Source organism: Falco rusticolus, chromosome 2, assembly GCF_015220075.1.
Source record: "Falco rusticolus isolate bFalRus1 chromosome 2, bFalRus1.pri, whole genome shotgun sequence".
Lineage (NCBI taxonomy): Eukaryota > Metazoa > Chordata > Aves > Falconiformes > Falconidae > Falco > Falco rusticolus.
The window spans coordinates 19,474,595-19,495,170 of NC_051188.1; the positions used below are offsets into that span (position 1 = coordinate 19,474,595).

Here is a 20,576-nt window from a genome sequence, read left to right on the forward strand (position 1 = left end):
TGATTTAGCAGGTACTCAGCTGCTTGGTTTTTTGTTCAGATTTGAGTTGGAAATACTTTATCTGAAAATGCTCCTTATTGTTCTGTCTGAGACAATTGACCTGCAGGGTGGTGGTCTGTTAGAATGTTGCTAAAGAACATAATTGATTACCTGTGTAGCTTGAATGAAATGACCTGCAGTTACATTTTTGTTCCAGATAAGAGCTGTTTTCTCCTAGTGTCACTGTAAAGCACTAGAGATTTCCATGTGGTCACACTGTAACTTGTGTCTGGTGTTATAGCAGAAATCCTGAGGAACTTAGGCTTTTACTTCTTTTTGTTCAAAATGTTGGGGCTGTGACCTGTTTGTCTTAGGCAGTGTTTATACTCACAAAACTCAAGTCACCAGGGGGGTTAGGCTCACCAAACCCTCAGGATTTTGGTGTTGATATTGGCAAGGTCAGAAAACTGGTGCTTTTGATATTGCTCGTCCTCAACTTACTATCAGCCAAAGCCCACTTCTTGGTCACATCTGCAAAGGCAGCATGGATGTTGCTGCTCTGTTAATTCAGGATTTACATTGTGTACCATGAAGACCAAGTTGTTTAAGCTTAGAATCTGTTTTGCCAAAGATGGATACCTTTTTCCATACTTCAAAGAACGTCTTACTATTCTAATCAAAACCATAGCATTATAGTAAAAAGTTACATCCTAGGTATGCACAGAGCACCAAGGACCTAATTAAAGTACATGCTATAAAAATAAAGGCATTTTGTTTTCCCTTTGTCTGAAGTGGCAAGATTTTGAAGCAACCAAATGTTCTGTGATCAGGTGGATTAAGTTACCTATTACAAAGAAATAAAATAATATCAGACAAATATGAAGAATTTTGCTCATGATGTCGCAGAAGGAAAGGCCTGTACCCAATTTGGAGGTCTTCAGGGTTGTAACAATCTTCTGTCAACATGAAGTTTTTTGAAGATGGATTTTCTGTCTTCTGTAGAGGCTTCCTTCAGCAAGAAGCCCTGCAGTCACCAGTCTATAAAGAGCCCCATGGCTTTCAGGCATTTAGTCTTAAGGGCTGGAATTCTGGACATTTTGTTTCCCCTTATTTAATATTCACTGCTCATTATTTTCCATGAGTCATGGAGATGTGGAAGATATTTGACTCTCAGATGGAAAATTTCTTACCTGTTGCTTTTTCTTTTTTTCTTTTAATCTAACAGTGGTATCATCTTCAGTTTTATTCCCTGTGGTCTAGCGGCCAAGAAAAAGGTCAATTCCTTTTTGTAGACTATTTAGCCGGGTGCACATAGCTCACCTCATTGATGGTAGAGTACTACGAATCTATAGTCTTGAAAGGTTGGTGCAGCACTGAATGGCTCTTCTAAGACAAAGCTGAAGAGGAGGGTACATTGCCGTGCTGAGCTATCTCGAACTGTAGAGAACTGAAAAGAATCTGGTGCCCCGTACAATAATGAGGGATACAGCTATCAGAAAAAAATACTGGCAAGAAATTTTCAGTGCTTTAAGGGGTGCTTTTCATAGTTTGCATACACTACTATCTTCAGGATTATTATTTCCTTCAGAATGGCGCATTTAACATCCAAATTTGTTGCACTGTGAGGATGATTGCTTGATTTGGCACTTGAAATCTGCACTGCCTGTTTTGTGTGTTTATATTGTTGTTAAAGAATCAGATACATAACTAAAAAAACCCCACCAGTTTATAACATACTTATTACCTATAGTGTCTTATTTGTACGATATTCTATAGTTGTTCTGACATTGCTAGCAAATCTAATTTGTTAGTAAAGTTTTTAGCATTGCAAGTTAAAATTCCTTAGTAACCTGTTTTTGGAAGATAACTGCCTGCTGCAGCTTCCATTTGTTTTCTTGTGCTTTTAGTGATTTTAAAAATTGTATCTCAGTTGCACACATAGGCAATTCTATCCTAATAGGCAACGGTACAAGTAATTTCTTTGAAATTACTGAATACATTGTAAAAATAGTATTTTTATATTCTGTATGCCAGAGGAGGTGCAGCATGTATGTTACATATTGAGTTTCATAACAGAAGTAGAGAAGTCTGCATGTGTTAGATGATATGCCATAGCAGAATGGGCACTTGGAAGACTTGAGTTCTGGTCTTTGGTGGTACTGTGGTATTTGAGAGATCATAAAAAAAGGTGCAGTACTTAGGTTGGAGGTCTGTGTAGATGTTTTCTCATCCCTCCAGTGTTTAATATAAACAGCTATTTCATCTTCTCATACTGTTTTCTTCTGTAAAATTAGCACAATTAAAGAGATACAGAGTGGATGATACAGGCGTCAGCTGAATAGACGCTAGATTTGAGGTAGTTTAAATACATTATATTCTCAAAATTGCCTATGCAATAGCTACAGTATTCATCTTTCAGTGCATTTAATATCTTAGAATATCTTTTCTAATTTGTTTGAGGGAGGATCACATTATTGAAGAATATGGCTCTCATTATGGCAACCATAAAATTATGATTGCATAGCAAATGCAAAATCTAAACCAGAACAAAACAAAAAACCAACCCCCCAAAAAAACCAACCCAAACCAAAAAGCCAAAACCAAACACCTGATGTGAAAAGAAAATATAAGACATTAATTGCATAGAAATCCTAAACAAATTTAATATGTAAAATCCCGTGATTGCATAATTATTCTCAGTACTGATCATTGCTTACTTTATAGTTCTAATTTTTAATAAATGCCTCGGTTCTTAGGTCATCTTGTACCTATTAGCGTTCTTAAAAATGAAGTGGTCTTAAGTGGTTTGTTGTATTGATATGAATGAAAGTAGTAATAGAAATAAGTTGGTCCTTGAAGATAGGGTATTGTTTTAGTGGATGGTGGTGTTTGGCTTAAAATTTCTGCTTGTCATTTTCTGGATATCTAGCATTCTGAGAATGTGTAACTGAGCAATGTAATTCCAAGTCAATGCTTTTGCATGGATCTACATGAAAAGAAAAGTATGTATTTTTTCTGACTGTTTATTTGGGGTTTGATAAGCACAGATTCAAGCGTAGTGTTTTGAAAAAGATATGGACGCCACATGAAACCATAGATTTGTGCAGGAAAGGTATTCAGGTAAAAATGTCTTGAAATACAGTGTGTTATGCAACCTGAATTTGTCTGAAGCCCCAATTGTTAGCTGTTGTTGTATTCATTTACTTTTCAATATTTTTAATTCTTAACTGTGATATCTCTCTGTAAAAATTCCTTTGTTCCTAATATTTAAAATCTGTTTCCAGGCTGCAAGCTGCTATATAAACAAGACTTTGCAAGACGGTTAGGACTGAGATGTGTTTCTTGTAATTACTGCTCACAGCTGTGCAAAAAGGGAGCAACTAAGGAACTTGATGGTGTAGTGAGAGATTTCTGCAGTGAAGAGTGCTGTAAAAAATTTCAGGACTGGTACTACAAGGCAAGTAACTCAGAATTTTTGATGAGAGCTCTGCAGTTAAAAAAAAAAAGCACATATGAGGATATCTCAAGAACTGTGCAGCAAATGGATTACTTCAGCAAAGCATTTGCTATACAATAAGCAAATGTATTAATTTCATGGCTTGAGTTTTCTTAAATCTTAGAGCAGCGTTTCTATCATCTGATTTTATTAATTCGTTTGGCAAGGAAGTCTTGAGTTACAGAAAACCAAGAAACTACTATGTATATTTGTTTCTTTACAATTCCAATTTTTTCTTCTCAAATGATACCATAGTTTTCTTGTCAGACCTTCTTAAATGTGTATTCAGAATGTTGAAAACACTGTTAATAGGAGCTGGATGATACCTTGAGTTGACTGACGATAAACTAGGTTAGTTTTTCTTGTTCCTGTTTTTGCCTCCTTTTTTGCCTTTTCCCTTCTCTCAGTTTGAAGTGCAGAGGCTTTGATTGTTCAGTATTTCCCAGTGGAAAGGATGCCAAAGGGAAAAGCAAGACCAAATGGATTTCTAATAAAAGTTTAAATCAAACAGATGGCAGGTATTTCTAAACCTCTGGAAACTTAACTACCTTGTGAAGCTCAACCAGCAAAGAGTTCATGTTAAGAGGTTTTTTGGGTTTATTTTTTGAAAGAAATAAGGGTGAAATTGAACTGGGTTTAACCTGCGATTAGTGTCATGGATAAAATATTTGATCTCTGGTGTGAACATCCCTGAAAGCTACACTAATATTAAAACAAGAACTACACTTGTGGATGCAATTGCAAAAAATGCAGTACAAAATTAATCATCTTACTAAAACTCTGTAGACAGCTTGGAAGGTTGCAGTGTTAGAGGGCTGGATAGAAGTCCTGTAATTCAAGATGATTTGCCTACCATAAAAGAAGAGAATCTGAAGACATACTGTTATTTTAGAATGGCTGGTTCTGGAAATGCTACAGCCAAACATTATAAAGTCTTCATTTTGAATAACATGTAGGGTCCTGTTAGACATTCCTGAAAGAAAACTACTGAAGACCAGAATGTGTTTCTCCTGTGTCATGTGAAAATAGGGTGATAAAGCTTGGCTGCAAAGTTCTTAAACCTACTAAAATGTTAACTTCATATAATAATATTTAATCTATATGTCTTAAAATTTGGGGTGTGGTTAAAAAGTGCCTTCTGATAGGGAACTGAATAACGCGTTGGTGTGCTTTAGAAATCTAATACAGTCTGGAAGTGTGCCTACCAAACTAGTTTCATGTACATAAACTTCTGTGGAAGCTTTGATTTCTGATTCAGATTTGAGAACCACTTGAAAACTCTTGACTTCAGGTTATCCCTCTGATCTGTGGGATAAAGCAATAACATAATTGGCCCATTAAGTCTGCTTAAGGTACTGCTGTTGGTACTGTGGTAGAGGAAAGTTAGACATGATGCTATGAGATGGCAGTTTAATCTGAAGAGATGTGCTGATGAGTAACGACTTTTGATACTTTTGATGATACTGAAGTGTTAGGTATTTTTACTTCTTTAATCTTGTACTTGCTAGAGGGACTAGTGTTACGTGATGATGAATTCTTGATAGTATTTTTTTTTCAAATACTTCTTAAGGCCTTTGCCTAATTCAGTTCTGGTTATAAAAGTTTGGGATTTATTACATGGGGAAGGCATGTAATAGGTTTTGGGAAGTTGCATGTTTTGCTAAAATTGTCTTTTTTTCCCCTCCACATCCTTGCTGGTAACTTCTCCCTCTTCTATAAGACACTCCATATACCTTAGGTTTGGTAGTGCATTGTTAACTGGTGTTCTTATCTAGCTATAAATAGATAATGATCAAAGTATAGGAAGACAGAACAGATACGAACCACTCCCTGAACTTGTACTTCATTTGCTGTTTTGTCTGTGAGCTTTTTAAAAGAATAAAATTACATATGTATGAGCTTTGTCTAATCTATACTATGTCCAGTGTTACTCTGGAGTTCCAATGAATGTATACATGAAGAGAAATAAGTAGCAATACTGTAGTAATGTTTTAACACCATCATTGTGTTCATTAAGCAAGTGTTTTCTTCATCTTCCTTGTCTACTCTCTTTTTTTATGGGCACATCTTTCTCATGTAATAGTATCTGGAAAACATCTTAACTTTTAAAAATAATTAAGTATTATGGGAGAACATCCCTGAATGCCAAAATTCTATTCTCAAAAAGCCAGAAGAAGGTAGCAGTGGTAGAAGACGGTTATTTATAAGTATATCAAACTTACCTAGAAGTGTTCTCCAAACCTAATTTGAGGGATTGAAATGTAAAAGAATAGCTTAGTCCTAATCGTCTGTTGGGTGGCAGCTACAGTTATCAGTTGGTGCCAAGTTCTAAGGAAGTTTCTGCTGTATGGTGTCCATGCATCTTTTAAAACAAGAGGTAACATTTTTGGTGTCTTGAGGTTAGTTCCCCAAGTTATTGGAGCTCCTCCTGTAAACTTCAATTGCATGCCATGGTTTGGATGTTAATCTGAAAAATGTCTAGGAAATGTCTATATAAATATTTTAGTAGCCTCATGTTTGATGAGAATTTCAATCATTTGATGTTACTTATACTAGAGCATTGAAAGTAACTTGAAAAAGTATACAGTTCCGAGATCAGTGCAGAAACATGTTTCTTTAAATATACATTGTGAAACATTGCTGAAAATAGCACAGCTGAAGTGCGCTTACAGGTCATTCCAGGCTACAGTGGAGTATTGATTGGACTGAGCATGTGCAGCAATGACTGTGTATCCAGCAGAGGTCAGGTGTCTTCAGCAAAGACCAAGTAGGAGGTGGGGAATTAGTCTGAGGCATAGAAAAATCATTGTGGCTGGTGAGCTCAGATGGCAGTGATTGTCAGCAGGGGTACAATTTGAAACTGTGGAGCCAGCATTGATCTAAATGGTAAAGGTAGCAAGACAACCTTGTGGAATTTACCTTGTCCAAGTTTAGGCATTGTATATCTAGGCATCTCAATTTCAAGTAGGCACTGTTTCGGTACAGCTGATCTCCCTTCTTCTATAGTCAGTCACTCTCTGGAAACATCTCCTGCTGCTTATTTACTGTAGACAGCTAAGATTAGGTCAAATTAGTAGCCATCCAAACCATTGGAGAACATTTAGGAACAGGTCAGGGGGGGATTAAAAATGTCAATAAAAGCCCCACATGTGAAAAACTTGTTTTTAAACCAAGTTTGGGGAAAACATTAGTGATTTATACTAAACACCATGCCCATTTGAATGTGTTGAAGTTGGACTGGGGAAAAGTCTTGGGCTAAAAAGCAGTCATGAGTGGCAAAGAAATTATGTGTAATTGAATCACAGAGAGTATGGGTGGACTTCTGGCAACACAGAAATAGAGCAAAATACCTGAAGGCAGGTATTTTGGAGATTCAATTAACATGTAGTGCTAGTTACCCAGAGGGAAAGGGGAAGGAAGGAAGGAAAAAGCAGAAAGATCATGAATTCACACTTCTGCTTTCAGTTAACTTTCATGGTCAGGGAAATTGGGGAGAGCAGGCAGATTGTAGGAAGGTTCATTGCATGGAAGGATGTATGGTATTGACTGCTAGCATGATTATGGAAGTGGTAGAACTCCAGTGTAGCAGGTGCAGGGATGCGAAGTGAAGCATCCTTATAAAAGAATCTTGGTCTTGCTAAGGAAGAGTAATTTCTGTGTGGAAGCAAACAAAAATATTTTTCACATAAATACCTTAGTAGCAGCCTAGGAGAGACAGTAATACTTATTCAAATATCTAAACAAAAAAGCAGAACAGGAGAGGGAGAAAAGAATTGCAGGAGGGCTGTAGTTGCTGCATTTGACAAAATTTGTCACCTTTTTTTTTCTTTGAATGAGAAAGTTGAGCAGATAGTGGTGCTTTGATAGTCAAGCAGCGCGTAGCAGGTTAGAATATGTGGGCTTTTCTCTACACAGGTCAGCTGTCATTCTTAATCAGGGTTAGGTGGGCTTGAGATTTAAAGTTAGAGTGAATTATACATTATCTTTTTTTTCTACTGGTATTTCAGCCTTTTGGTGGCTTTGAAAGATGCATTTGCATTAAAGGTGTGAATTCACAGTTTCCCTGAACTGATAATCTAGGCTATTTTGGCAACACTTTACACTTCATCTTCTTCCCCGCTCCCTTCCAAGAATACAACCTACTTGCTCTTTTATCCCACTGAGAATATCTCTGCTGCAAAATGAACTGTGGGTCAGCATCAGCAGAAAGTCACAGTGACAAATGTAATAAAAATTGAGGGAGGATGAGGGAAATGCCGTGCTGGAAGGTCCCTGCCCTTGTGTAACCTACAGGTGCATAAGCACTACTGCTGACACCTGCACGGAGGAGCGGGGAAGAAATACCTGCCCTTCCAGGGGCACCTGGCACTTAGTGTGAGTTGATCCTGAAGTTACAGCTTCAGTTGCTCCCAATTTAGAACTGGTTGTACTGTTAGAATCAAGTCTCTCGGTGTATCGTCTTAAGTATTGGAAGATTACAACTGAGAGCTGAATTTTCTGCGTTGCCAGAGCATGGTGCCAGACTGATCAGGTTGAGAAGGAACTCAACACTTAATTACCTTTTAAATTGGAACTAATTGGCCTGTTCGTACTTTTTTGGAGTAATGAGAACTACAGTTGGAACTTCGTGGCTTTTTTTAGCCATCAGAGCCTTGTGCATAACTGCAATGTTGTGTATGCTTTTACGTATGAATGTTTTATGTTGCATATTATCATAACTTCCCTCTTTCTCTCCTGGCTATATTATTAGGTTGACTTATTTTAGATTCCTGAGATTCCGTAAAGCTTTTTGGATTTTTTTTAAGGACTGCTTTAGGATGGAGGTTGCAGGCAATATCAGGGGGAGCAGTAGTTCAAACAATTCTTTGCTTACTTGAAGGTCTGAAACTGGGGCTACTGCTGTTCAGATAATTACTTACAGCATGGCTGATAAAATTCAGTGGAATCTATTTTGGAGAAAAGCAATGTCTGAGTGATGCGTCATGAAATTATCGTGTAGGCTGGTGAAAGATATTTTATTTAAATGTTTAGCTAGGGATACATATGAACAAAGTTTTGAGTTTCAAGTTATGTGCTAACGATTTTTGTGGAAACCTCTTCAGTGTGAAAGCTATTGTTTATAAATCATAGAGAAACTGTGATGAACTAAATAATTGGAATCTACATGTTGCCAAACTATTAAAAGAATGAAAATATAAAGGTACTTACATGAAAGTGCTTCAATTTGATACCCAGAGAAGTGATTCTGTTTGCCACTTAAAACAAAGAAACCACCAGACTTCGGGGGGATAAAACCCAGTTCTACTTGTCCGTTCAAGAGAGCCATTAAGGAGTCTCAGTCACTTTCTGCTCTTGTTTTGGAGAATGCTTAAGTAGAATTAATTAAAATTGATGCATAAAATTCACTTTTGGCTGACTGTCTAGAGGTGAGCAATTTTTTAAGATTTAATGATTCATTCTGGGTGTTAACCCCCAGCAAACAATTGAAAATAAAGTGGCAGATGTGCCTGTGTACACCGGTTAGAAGGTAGTGTAACTATCATAGAGCTTGCTTGAGCGGAACTTGACTGTGTGGCAGTAATGATCCTTCAGTATTCTTAAAAACAAAACCTTTTAAAATGTAGAAATAATTTTTTTGGAGGCTTGTTTAAAAATGTCAAAATCTTCCTTTGCATTAAGGCTGCACGATGTGACTGTTGTAAGTCTCAAGGAACTCTCAAAGAGAAAGTGCAGTGGCGTGGTGAAATGAAACACTTTTGTGACCAGCACTGCTTGCTCCGTTTCTACTGTCAACAAAACGAACCAAATCTGGCAACCCAAAAAGGACCCGAGAACTTACACTATGGTATGTGCTGCTTTATGGATGCTAAATGGCAAACAAGATGCTTCCTTTAAATGAAAAATTTAAAGCTGTATGAATTATTTATTTGTTGTAATAAACTGTGTTAGAGATTACCCTTTTTTATTTTAGCATCAGAGGCATCATTGAGCTGCTTGCTATTTTTTATCTTAGCTCTTTATTTTATTGCTTTTTCAAGAACTGAAACGTTGTCAGGTAATCAAACAGTTTTGTAATCGCTTTTTAAGAAGCATCTTTTTAGGTTAAGTGTAATTTTACTGTTGTATTATCATGGGGACAGAAAATGTTTTCCTCTCGTCGTGCTCTGGTTTGTCATTACTTGCTCTGTGGAAGCACTTATTTTCAAAATGTGTTTTGATCACAGAGAGCATACAAATGCACCAGGAATGAAAAAAGAAATAAATTGAATTAAGAGGAAATAAATGAAATGGAACTAAATGGGAATGGAATTAAATTATCTATATAAGAGGAATACATTGCTTTATTTTTGTTGGCAATAGGTACCATGTAAATTTGCTGATGGGGCTGAATGCATGTTTACGTGGTTTAAATGGCAAGTGAGGCAAAGTTCAAATAAATCAGCTTTTTAATTAATGCAATTGTAGCAATGCAACTTCTTTCTACAGCCATTTTCATATTTGAACATTTCGGTGTTTACTTTTTTGAATGAGGCTGTATTCACATCTGGATGGAGCACTGATGAGCATTTGTCTTTGTGTAGTGGTGAGGTGCCTGTGAATGAGAAGTCTCCCATGCAGCTCTTGCCTGTGATACAGTACTAATCACTGCTGTTAATTTGATGTTATCCTGATGATAGAAGTTGTCTGAGTTGCTTAACTGAAATTTACTTTGATTCTGAAAAAGGGGAAAAATTTTCTAAAAATGTTTTCTTATATTTTTAGATCAGGGCTGTCAAACCCCCCGAACAAAAATAACAGTAAGTACATATATTTAACATATATATAATACAATCAGATGTATTTAAAATGTGAGATCCTGATGGCTTAAACGATGCTATTAAAAAAAAGTTATTATATTTGAATGATACTAAGCTAAATTTATGGAGGCTTTTAGTCTTTTTCACATCACTAGTTGAAATTACATTTTTAAATATTCATATTTTGTCTTGTCAGTGTCTTCTGGACACTTTGGAAAACCAAAATATCAGCCATGTATTTTACATCTGTAGTGCATGGAAGTGTTGCTTAAAACTTGATTCACGACTATGCGTATCTTAAACACATCTAATCAGTCTAAATATGTGAATATGGAGTGTGGAAAGGGAATAGAGTTTCACTGGTCAGTTAGAATATTAAGGTTGTATCTCAGCTATGAAAGGCTGAAAATAAAGCTTCAGATCTTAAATTACAATTCCCAAGAGCAGAATAATTGGTGCTCAAGGTCTGATTGACTTTGCTGCAGGTGATAGAGTAGGGAAGCATAACCTTTTGCAGGATCACTGTCTGGGAGGGTGGGAATCATCAGTGGAGCAGCGGCCTTCGTTTTTGCGTTTCAGTTTTTATCAGCTTGTCGGAAGTATTACTACTAATAATTTTTTTCAGTTAGTTTAGTGTATTTTGTTTGAAACTCAGTTTATCAGATGGAAGATCTTGGAACTGCCTGTATTTCCATGAAAAAATGGACTAGTTTCTTTAATGCAGATAGGCTGCTATAAGCTGAATTTTAGATTTAAGTGGAAGTATTTTGATGGCATTATAAAACAGATTAATGAAAGACAAAACAAGATTGCTTAGGTAACTAGAGACATGAGACAAGCTAAACTTGTCTTGTTACAAACATATAGTATTTAATGATGTTAATTCATTCCCTAAATTTTTAAAGATCATATAAAAGCTATGTGTGATACAGTAATTTTTTTTTTATTTTAGAAAATGTACGCCTGTTAAATAAAGCCTGCTGCTGTTCTTGTGACTTGACTTCCCTTCTGTGTTTAAAAGGATATGTGGGGCTAGTCTTACTGCATATGACCAAATAAGTGACAGTCGTGCTGCGTAAATCAGGTTCTAAAACAGGTGCTAGGTGACAAAAAACATGTCTGGACCGAGATGTGGGTTTTTTTACTAGTTGACTGTAAGGATGCAGTTTGAGCATTATGGGATATTCCCAAGTATTTGTTGTCACTATTGTAGAGCCAGCAGGGGGAGCTCGAAGCTCATACTTCAGGATTAAAAAATCGGACCTATTTTCAGAAACGCTTTTTTTTTAAAAAAAAAAATGCAATCTTTGGGTTATAGCATAGTTCAAGGAGGTTAGTCTTTGAGCCAGGAATTTGTTATGCTACTTATAGTGAATTCTTTTTACAGCTAAAATGAAATTTGAAGTTATAAAACAGCTTAAATTGCAATTCCATTTAAACAAGAATATAAAAAAATAATATCTTAAACTTTAAAAAAAAAAAAAAAAAAAAAAAGAAAATGAGCCAGAAGTTGTCAAAGTGCTAGGCCTGACAGCAAGATACAGCTATGTTACATTCCTGGTAGCTACAGCTCGTTACTAGAAATGTAGAGTAGCTTGCAGTTAAATAATAATAGTTGGTGCTGGTGTTTCATGCTGTTGTGAGCTTCCTCTTCAGTATCTCATATGAAAAGTATCAACTGATACATTAAATCAAGAACGTTGTGTTGGAATCAGTGTAGTGCAGCAGCACATTGTCTTATTTGCTTGTCTGTAGGGCTCAGCACCACCACCTTCTCCAACACCTAACAGAGAAATGAAGAACAAGGCAGTTCTCTGCAAGCCTTTGACAATGACGAAAGCCACATACTGTAAACCTCATATGCAGACGAAGTCTTGTCAGACAGGTAACTCTTGAACTGTACTGGAACTACTAATTTCTTCATTGCAGATTTTTATTTTTTAACTGTCACTGTCTTGGAACACACGGCAAATATTCTAATTTTTTTTCCCTAAACTGCAGGTGTAAAATATATTTAAGTACCTGGCAGTGTTTGCCTTTTTCTTTTTTCTTTTAATAGAAGATGATTGGAAAAAAGAGTATGTCCCAGTGCCTATTCCTGTACCTGTCTATGTTCCGGTGCCTATGAATATGTATAGTCAAAATGTTCCTGTTCCTACGACGCTTCCTGTTCCTGTAAGTGAGACTTCAGCTTCATGTTTAGATCGGCATCCATCCACATGCTTGTGTGGGACCACTTTGTATTCTTGACTGTTCTCATTCTGTTCCATCTAAAGGATTGCAGGGTGCTGCAGCACTGTTCAGTGGGAAGGCATTAGAAGTGTGACAGTGGCACTTAAGTACTAAAATTGAGGAAATAATCTGCCTGCTTTCAGTGTGAAAATCTTGTGCTGCTGAGATTTTTAGGAACAATTCTGAGTGATGCTTTTGAGTTTGCTCAATAAGCATTAAATAGCAAGATTTGTTCTGGTAAAGGGGAAACTGAAAGATTGTCTTGGGAAGGGATGGTAGAGGGGGATAAACAGAAGGAAGAAAAGTAAAAAAAAGAAACTTGTGCCAGCAAAAGAAAGTAAATTAAATTTGTTAGCACTTAAGTGCCAAATCTCATCCACATGGTGGAAAAAACCTTGAATTCCTAAAATTCTGTGTTCTACCAGCAAGCCACTAAAATAGGATGTTGACTTGTCCAAACTGTTAGTCTGAAGTTATAGTCAGGCAGGTTTGAATTTCCAAAGTCCCTTCTGTTCTTATTTTGACCCACTGTATTTTGTCATGCTTAACTTTATCCTTTCCTGCTTTCACTTGTGTTATCAATAATTCATATTGAATTTTTTAACCTGTGAACATTCTTTTGTTAGCCCACACTGAAGAAATATGGTTCTCTGTATTAACAGTGTCTTTTAGAAGAGGGATGTAGAGTTTGTTGACTGCTGTTGATGCTTTGCTGCCGCATTTTTTTCTTTTTGAATTAATCTCTTCTTCCCTGTCTGCATAGGTGCCAGTTCCAGTTTTTTTACCCACTACTCTGGATAGCAGTGAGCAAATCCTTGCAGCAATAGAAGAGCTGAGGGGAAAAGTGCCCCCAAATCCTCTGGAAACTGAGCTACTGAACTTGTCAGAGATGGCACCTGAACATGATGGAAAAACTGAAGCTTCTGATGTGACCAGTGAGTTTCCTGCTGAGTTCTTGATTTTTTGGAGCATTGAGGTGTATGTGTGGGTGTGAATCAAGAGAGGAGCTGGGTTTTTTTTTATTTTACTGAAAGATTCTGATTGTTACTGTGCCCTAATTGAGTTGTTATATTAAGTGGAAATCTTAATTATTTAAATATTGTAAAAGATAATTTTAGCGCATTTGAAATACAGAAAACTCTCCGAAGTATGTTGTGTGGCTTTGGTGTGCTGTACCAGACCTTTGTCTTTAAAAACACAGGCATTCCCTTTGCTTGGGCCAGCTCCATGGCTGATGACAGGCACTTATCCAGGATCACAAACACATTTTTCTTCCCAGCATAACTCAAAACAAACCAAAACCACTGTGTTTATCCTCCCAGAAAAACTCAACTCAGAAGTTTAGGGAAAGTGATCTCTGTAGCTGTGGCTTACAGGTGTGAACCCAACTTCTCTGTACAGAGGTCTCGCCCCTTTGTAGTAATACATTACTAGGCACGTTTTTTGTTAGGTATGGGGAAGCATGGACTGTTAAAACTAAGAGAAACATAAATTGCACAAGTGGAACTGTGATCAACAAAACCAGGTGACCTGGTGAAGCTTTTGCTCTTGATTGATCCTGACCTGCAAGGATCATCTCTTTCTCGATAGCAATGCTTCAGCTGATACATCATTTGAGTTGTGATGCTGAAATGGCTTGTCATCCAACCAGGTCACCTAAAAGGACAGAACTGTCTGAGACAACTTTACAGCTGAATATCAAAAAATCCTGCACATCTGTAATGCTGTTTTTGCAGTGCACGTACCTCTGCCTCTCTTCCCCGTCTCTGCCTGCCAAAATCCTCAAGTCTCTTCTGTATCTTCCCAGGAGAATTTGCCTTCTCTTCCAAAAACTAGATTTTAAGATTTTTGCTTGACTCAGGGGAAATTTTGATGTATGGTGGGTTGTTCTTTTTTTTTGTTTATTTTAAGCTCTTTCTAAATGTGTGTCAAAGGATGCTGATAAATGACATGAACTTACACTTTGAGCCTGGTGTATAGGAGGCTAGTGGTGCTGCAGTTCCAGGAGCCACATCCTCTTCCACACTGTTGCCATTCCCCCACTAAAGCTGGGCTTTTCTGGTAGTGTTACAAGGTTGCCATTAGCAGTTCCTTGTTCTCTTTTGGTTAAGTACAAGCTAGCTAAATGAGTAGATTTATGGGATCAGAGCTTGCTCATTTGCAGGGAACTGAATTTGGAGAAATCTGTCTTTGCCAGATGTTGGAAAGAGGTCAAGCTTTTGATTCCCTCTGCCTGCCTTGTTTACTTTTGTAGGATCTCTTTCACAGACTTGAAAGTCTGTCCTGTTGCAGGCAGAATCATGTAGAAAAATAACCAACACATGGATTGCATGTGTTGGTTAAAATAACAAGAGTTTTGTGGTGGTTTTTTTTTTGTTTTGTTTTAAACAGGTGTAATAGTAGAGTCGGATCTTCTGAACTCAGAAGCAGAGGCACGGACAAGCTTGCCTGATGTTCCATATGAGCCAGACCTTGATATTGAAATAGACTTTCCAAGAGGTATTTTTTCTGTCATTTTAATAAATATTGTGAAGTAGACATTGTGGGTAACTATTGTACCTTGTTTCATCATCCTTTCAGAGGAGCTTTATTTGATTGCAAGATCCACCTGACTGTTAAGTAAAGCTTTGCAATGTCTTTGCAAGACTGGAGACTCCTGAATTAGTTCCTCCATCATTTAAAATACAGTATTTGAAACAGAATTCAAAGAAAAAGGGGAGTTAACCTTTCACAGATGAACTTGACTGCACCACTTGGTTTTGGACGTGGATTTAACAAAGCTATTTTGAAGGCTCAAAGACTCGGATGGCATGTAACAGTAACGAATGCATTCTTCGGTCACTAGGTATTTCCATGGAAAGTGGTGTTTTAGAGCAGAAATGGCGAAAGGGCAAATTTCCCACTCAAGTTTGGTAGAAAATTGTGAGCTGGTGTGCTGCACATCATTGGTGTCGCCTTTTAGTATCTTGTTAACATTTGTACCTGTATTTGAAAAAGGTAGCCTTATTTGAATTAGCAGGAACATCAATACTTTGAGATCTTTCTTGAAAGAAGGTCTTGGGTTTATGTATTACAATTTCTACCACTCTATCGAATGCAGGCAACAGTGACTGTTTCCTTATACCATGTTCTAATCAATCCAAGATCTGAGAAAGCTCCTGGCTGCAGCTCGTGTCTCCGTCAACATAGCTTCTCTTGGACATGTATCTCTCATACCTCCCCTGGATAGCTTCTCTAGCTGATGTTGAAAGGCTCCTTTTGCCTTGTGCTGTGGATATCTGCACTAGATGCCCAGACTGGGTTTCCCAGTTTGCTGTATGTCTAATTTAAAGGCCAAGTCTAGGACTTAGTCTGACCTTAGTCTTAGGGAGTTTATTAGCCAGATGTATACTAGACTTTTAACTTTCTATATAAGTGAGGCTCAATACATGAGGAAAAAAAAAGCCATGGAAGAAAAAAAAAAGTTGAATACTAAATAATAGCAGTTTGTAATAGATATTAATTGCACTGAAGTGCTTCCAAGATACGATTCTTTGTGGTAGCAGGAGAAGGACTGGTGTTTAGTCTGGGGCGGATTTCTCAAAACTTTGCACGCGAGTGCTGTTTATTTCCTCTGGGCCGGTTTGAATGGTGTCTTTAGTAAGGTAGTGAAGTCAGCCAGTTAGAAGAGCATTCAGTTTTGAATGAAGACATTGTTTGATGGCTAAATGAGGGATGAACCATCTTGAGTAAAGTAAATAAAGGTGAAACTTGCAACATTAAATCCATTCATGTGTTGTCTCATTCCACTGTGTTGCCTGAAAGTTTTTAACCAAGTATAAAGTGCTATATAAAATACAAAACATGAGTAGAAATTATGGAAAGAAATGAACAAAAGTGCCTGTAGTAAAAGTTAATGTGTATTTTTTCCACTTATTTCTCTCTATAATAGTTCATTCTCACTACAACTTCAACTTCTTAATACTGAAGACTGCCTAGGCAGGAAAAATTGTTTAAAGTCCGTAGTAAGAAATGCTGCCATCAAGACTTGAGATAGTGCTTGGAAATGTTGAGCATTGTGTCCTTTACAGTTTGTTTAGAAGTAAACATTTTGATAGCTTTGCCTTACTTTCAAAAGAAGAATAGGTTTGTTTCCTCTTACTGAAATCCGATCTTTGGTGATGTTTACAGATGTGCTTTTGTGGACCCCTTATGTTAATGAACACTGATATAGTTCATTGGGGTTTTTTTTCCAAACCAATATTATTCAAAAGATGTTTAGAAATAAGTTTCTGTTAATGTATTTTCAGCAACTGAGGAGCTTGATACAGAAAATGAGTTTTTGTTACCTCCCGTTTTTGGGGAAGAATATGAGGAACAGCCAAGGCCTCGGTCTAAAAAGAAGGTAATTTTGTCATGCTAATAAAAAAATTTAAAAACCCCACAAAATTTAAGAGGGCAATAATATGCTGGGGTTTCGGTTTTTAGTTCTCATACTGATCTAAAATGTGTTACTGCCTATTCATACCTGATACCCTATCTTTATGATATAAGTTGATACGTTTCAGATAATAAAGTTATTTCAGTCCTGTCTGTTGCAGTTAACTGTTTGATTAAATAGGAGTGTCATTTCTAAATTGTGATCCCATTTTTGCTTCACATTGTAGAACTGTTGACGTGATGTGCTAGTGTGTATATAATTTCTGTATTCTTAGTAATGCATTTCTCTCTTCTGGTTTGAACAAAACAGTCTTGGTTTAATTTGATAGTAAAATGGAAGAATGTTTGCATTACCATGGCTTATAATGGGAACTGTAGCATCTCCTGTATAAATTAGTTTAAACCCCCCACTTTTTTAGTTGCTTGTGATTTTCCCAGATACTATTTTCAGTCAAAAAACTTATTTTAGATACTGCAAATAAATAAGCCGTACTCTTTTATTTAGAAGGAAACTAACAAGAAATAAAGTTTCTGGTGCCTGGCACAAAGTAGAAACAGTTTTGTTGCAGTAACTACAGCGGGTATCACAGCTTTAAAAAAAGACCCATCCAACTTCTAAGAAAAAAATATATCTTTCTGGTTTTAAACTTGGAGTCTAAACTGTTGGTATTATCCACTGGACATTATCCACATGTCCACTCCTGGACATACTTTTAACTTGGGACCAGTGCTGGGTTTTACATTGATGGCTTCAGTTGAACCTAAATGTTGACTTTCTGACACAGATTTGTAGCACTTTTATCTTCCTGCACATTAACACAATGAAATCCTATAAATACACTGAATTATTTGGTGCATCATGTGGTTGTTGCTTAATATGATCTAACCAATGCAGCAGCTCCATTATCAAAAATTATTCTGTCTGCATTAGGAACCAGTGTTAAAGGTGAATTAGAAACATTTGTCAGCTTAAGTAAACACTGTCCTTGGAAGTATGTTCAACACAGAAACTACCTACAGAATGAAGCATGTGTTTCTTTGCACTGAACATTTTGTAATTTTGCATGCAGCTTGCTTATTCTGCCCGGCTTCTGTGTTATTGCTGCCAGTGGTGTTAACCGCTGTGTTTCCATGGCAGGGGGTGAAGAGGAAAGCAGTGTCAGAATACCAGTCTCACGATGACAGCTCTGAAAACTCGGAGTGTAGTTTTCCATTCAAATATGCCTATGGTGTAAATGCATGGAAGCACTGGGTAAAGTCTCGGTATTTAGATGAAGAGCTTCCAGAATTAGAGGAACTGAAATCAAGTAAGTATTCCCAAAAATCTGGCATCCCAATTCTTACTTGGTAGGGAGAATTGTTGTACTCGTCTGATTTTCAGCTGGAATTTCTAATGTAAGTTTTCACATGTGCCTAATGTTCCCACAGTGACTGGGATTATTTTATCACAGAGTTGCCAAACTCTTTGTTTTGTTTCGTTTCGGTTTGTCTGGGGTTTTTATGTTGTTTAACTACTATTCCCTACTTGGTTCAGTGTGCTGGGTCTCATGCTTCTCATGCAAGCCAGGACAGCACCTTTCTGCCTCTTCTGACTTTCTAGGACCGTTTTGATTATTTTGTTTGTTTGTATCCTGTTTTTCCTCATATTTTAACTTGCCTTGGAGTTCACAGCTTTTCTGGACTTCTGAATTGCAAGGGAGGGGCATCCTATTCTTCTGTTCTTTGTGCTGGAAAGAGAGCATCTGAGGCTGGCATTATCTGGCTGTGGAGCTCTGGCACGAGGTGGCCTTTGCTCCTGTGGAGCTTCGCTGCTCTTTCTGCAGTGCTCCTCTGTGTGTACATTGGCACCGTGAGGGAAAAGGGGATTGCTGGATTGCTGCTACTCCTGCTGTTCTTCAGCTCCCACATGCGTCTTAGAACCTTTGCATTACACTGTTGGATCTTTGGAAACTGCCATTTCCCCTGAAGGTCTCCCTCTACAGCACTGTCTTCGCTTCGGAGTCTTGGGCCACTTCTGCACTCAGCTTTTTCAGAGAAGTGCATGTCAGCATGACAGTGCGTTCGTCAGTGGGTGATAACTGCATTTGGTTAACTAGACTTTACTCTGGTAGCCTTGTTTATTTTAATACAGACCTAGTGCTTCAAGTACTTGGTGCTCTTAGACTTGTCCATTGGTTAGTGGAGAGGACAACAAGCCAGTTTCCCACTTTCCAGTCCAAAAATACCCCATCCTACCCTCACCATGTAATCATTCTGTTGTGTAATGTAGCATTTTTTCTCTATTTTACAGTAAAGTCTGTGAAATTAAAGGAAGATCTATTATCACATACTTCAGCTGAGTTAAACTATGGTTTGACACATTTTGTCAATGAAATTCGAAGGCCAAATGGAGAGAACTATGCACCTGACAGCATCTATTATCTGTGTCTTGGGATTCAGGAGGTTAGTAGAGGCTGGGAAGCAGACCTACTGATTTGACTAACCCATTTCAGTGGAAGAATGGAGATAATGTGGATTTATTGGCTAGGAGCTATTCTTAATATAATGGCTATGATCTGGAACACAGAGAGGCTGCTGTGTAAATCACATTGTAGAAAGCTGTCTGTATAGAGAATGGGATTGCAGACCCATCCTGAAAACTCAAATGCAAACTGGTATGCTGTAATAATTTTAAGCTTCTTGCTGGGTTAAAGCAAGGAATTTGCAGTTTAAAATGACAGGTTTTCTGAATACTGTGCTTCATTTTGGTTGCTAAAGATGGCTTAACGTAAAAACAGAATGAAACAAGGCATGATCTGTAAATGTTTTACTAATTCAGATACTTAGCACATAGTGGAAATGAGCTATTTGAAGTGTCTTTTTGGCAGAGTAATGTACTGAATATTGCAGATTGTGGGCAGTCAGGCTTTACTTTGTAGAGTGCAGGAGACTCTGCTACATTGACTGTCTTAGACATACACCCTGCCCGCAAATTGTAATTACATTGTATTTCAAAGATAAAGGGAGTCAATTTAGAGTTATCATTTGTGAAGGCAATAACATATCACTAGATAATTAGAAAAGCTATTCTGCAACTTATCTTTTAAGCAGAGTGTGTCTTTAATTTTTGGTACGTAAGGCAAATCATAGATAAAATAAGCAGTGTTCAGGACTGAGAACACAACATTTCATTCATGTTAAAAGGCATTAAAAATTGCATATGATGTGGAAAGCAAGCTGCTCACAGGCTTTGCAGTCCTGCTTAAAGTGCTTCATACTTAAGGCAGAGAACTTGAATCAAATAACAATTTTTTTTAATCAAAATATTTTTAAAATAAATAGTACCTATACTAATTTTTCCATATCCCGAGTATCCAAAATTAGGGAATTACTTGATACCTTTACCTCATGATTGAAATTTGAGCAGCGACCAATTGTTTGGCATTTTAGTCAATATTGCTACAAGGCATGTTTCAAATTCAACTAGCTTTCTGCTTCTGCACTTGCATGACAAACTGTGTCTCTGTATCTTTCTGTCGAATTGGAAATACTCTTATTAAGCTGATAAACAATACACAGTGTGAGGTACATGTTTATAAAATGGAATTAAATTAGTATTTTCTCTTTTTTCACCTTTCTCTTTGTGCCTTTGACATAGTCTGTTTTGTCTACTG

The 20,576-nt window shown here is 37.2% G+C and overlaps 1 protein-coding gene across 13 annotated transcripts in view; it reads left to right on the forward strand.

Moving 5' to 3' along the window:
- Window positions 1-20,576, forward strand: part of ZMYM2 (zinc finger MYM-type containing 2) — a 91,986-nt gene that overhangs the window by 62,521 nt on the left and 8,889 nt on the right. For 11 of the 13 annotated variants that reach the window (XM_037375739.1, XM_037375740.1, XM_037375734.1 and 8 more), the window contains 10 exons: window positions 3,264-3,436; window positions 9,155-9,320; window positions 10,238-10,272; window positions 12,028-12,157; window positions 12,332-12,447; window positions 13,268-13,439; window positions 14,896-15,003; window positions 16,794-16,888; window positions 18,062-18,230; window positions 19,214-19,365. In XM_037375739.1, the coding sequence (XP_037231636.1) occupies window positions 3,264-3,436; window positions 9,155-9,320; window positions 10,238-10,272; window positions 12,028-12,157; window positions 12,332-12,447; window positions 13,268-13,439; window positions 14,896-15,003; window positions 16,794-16,888; window positions 18,062-18,230; window positions 19,214-19,365 (1,316 nt within the window). The remainder of the gene's footprint in view (window positions 1-3,263; window positions 3,437-9,154; window positions 9,321-10,237; window positions 10,273-12,027; window positions 12,158-12,331; window positions 12,448-13,267; window positions 13,440-14,895; window positions 15,004-16,793; window positions 16,889-18,061; window positions 18,231-19,213; window positions 19,366-20,576) is intronic. The other 2 variants (XM_037375743.1, XR_005102359.1) reach the window with 2 other exon arrangements.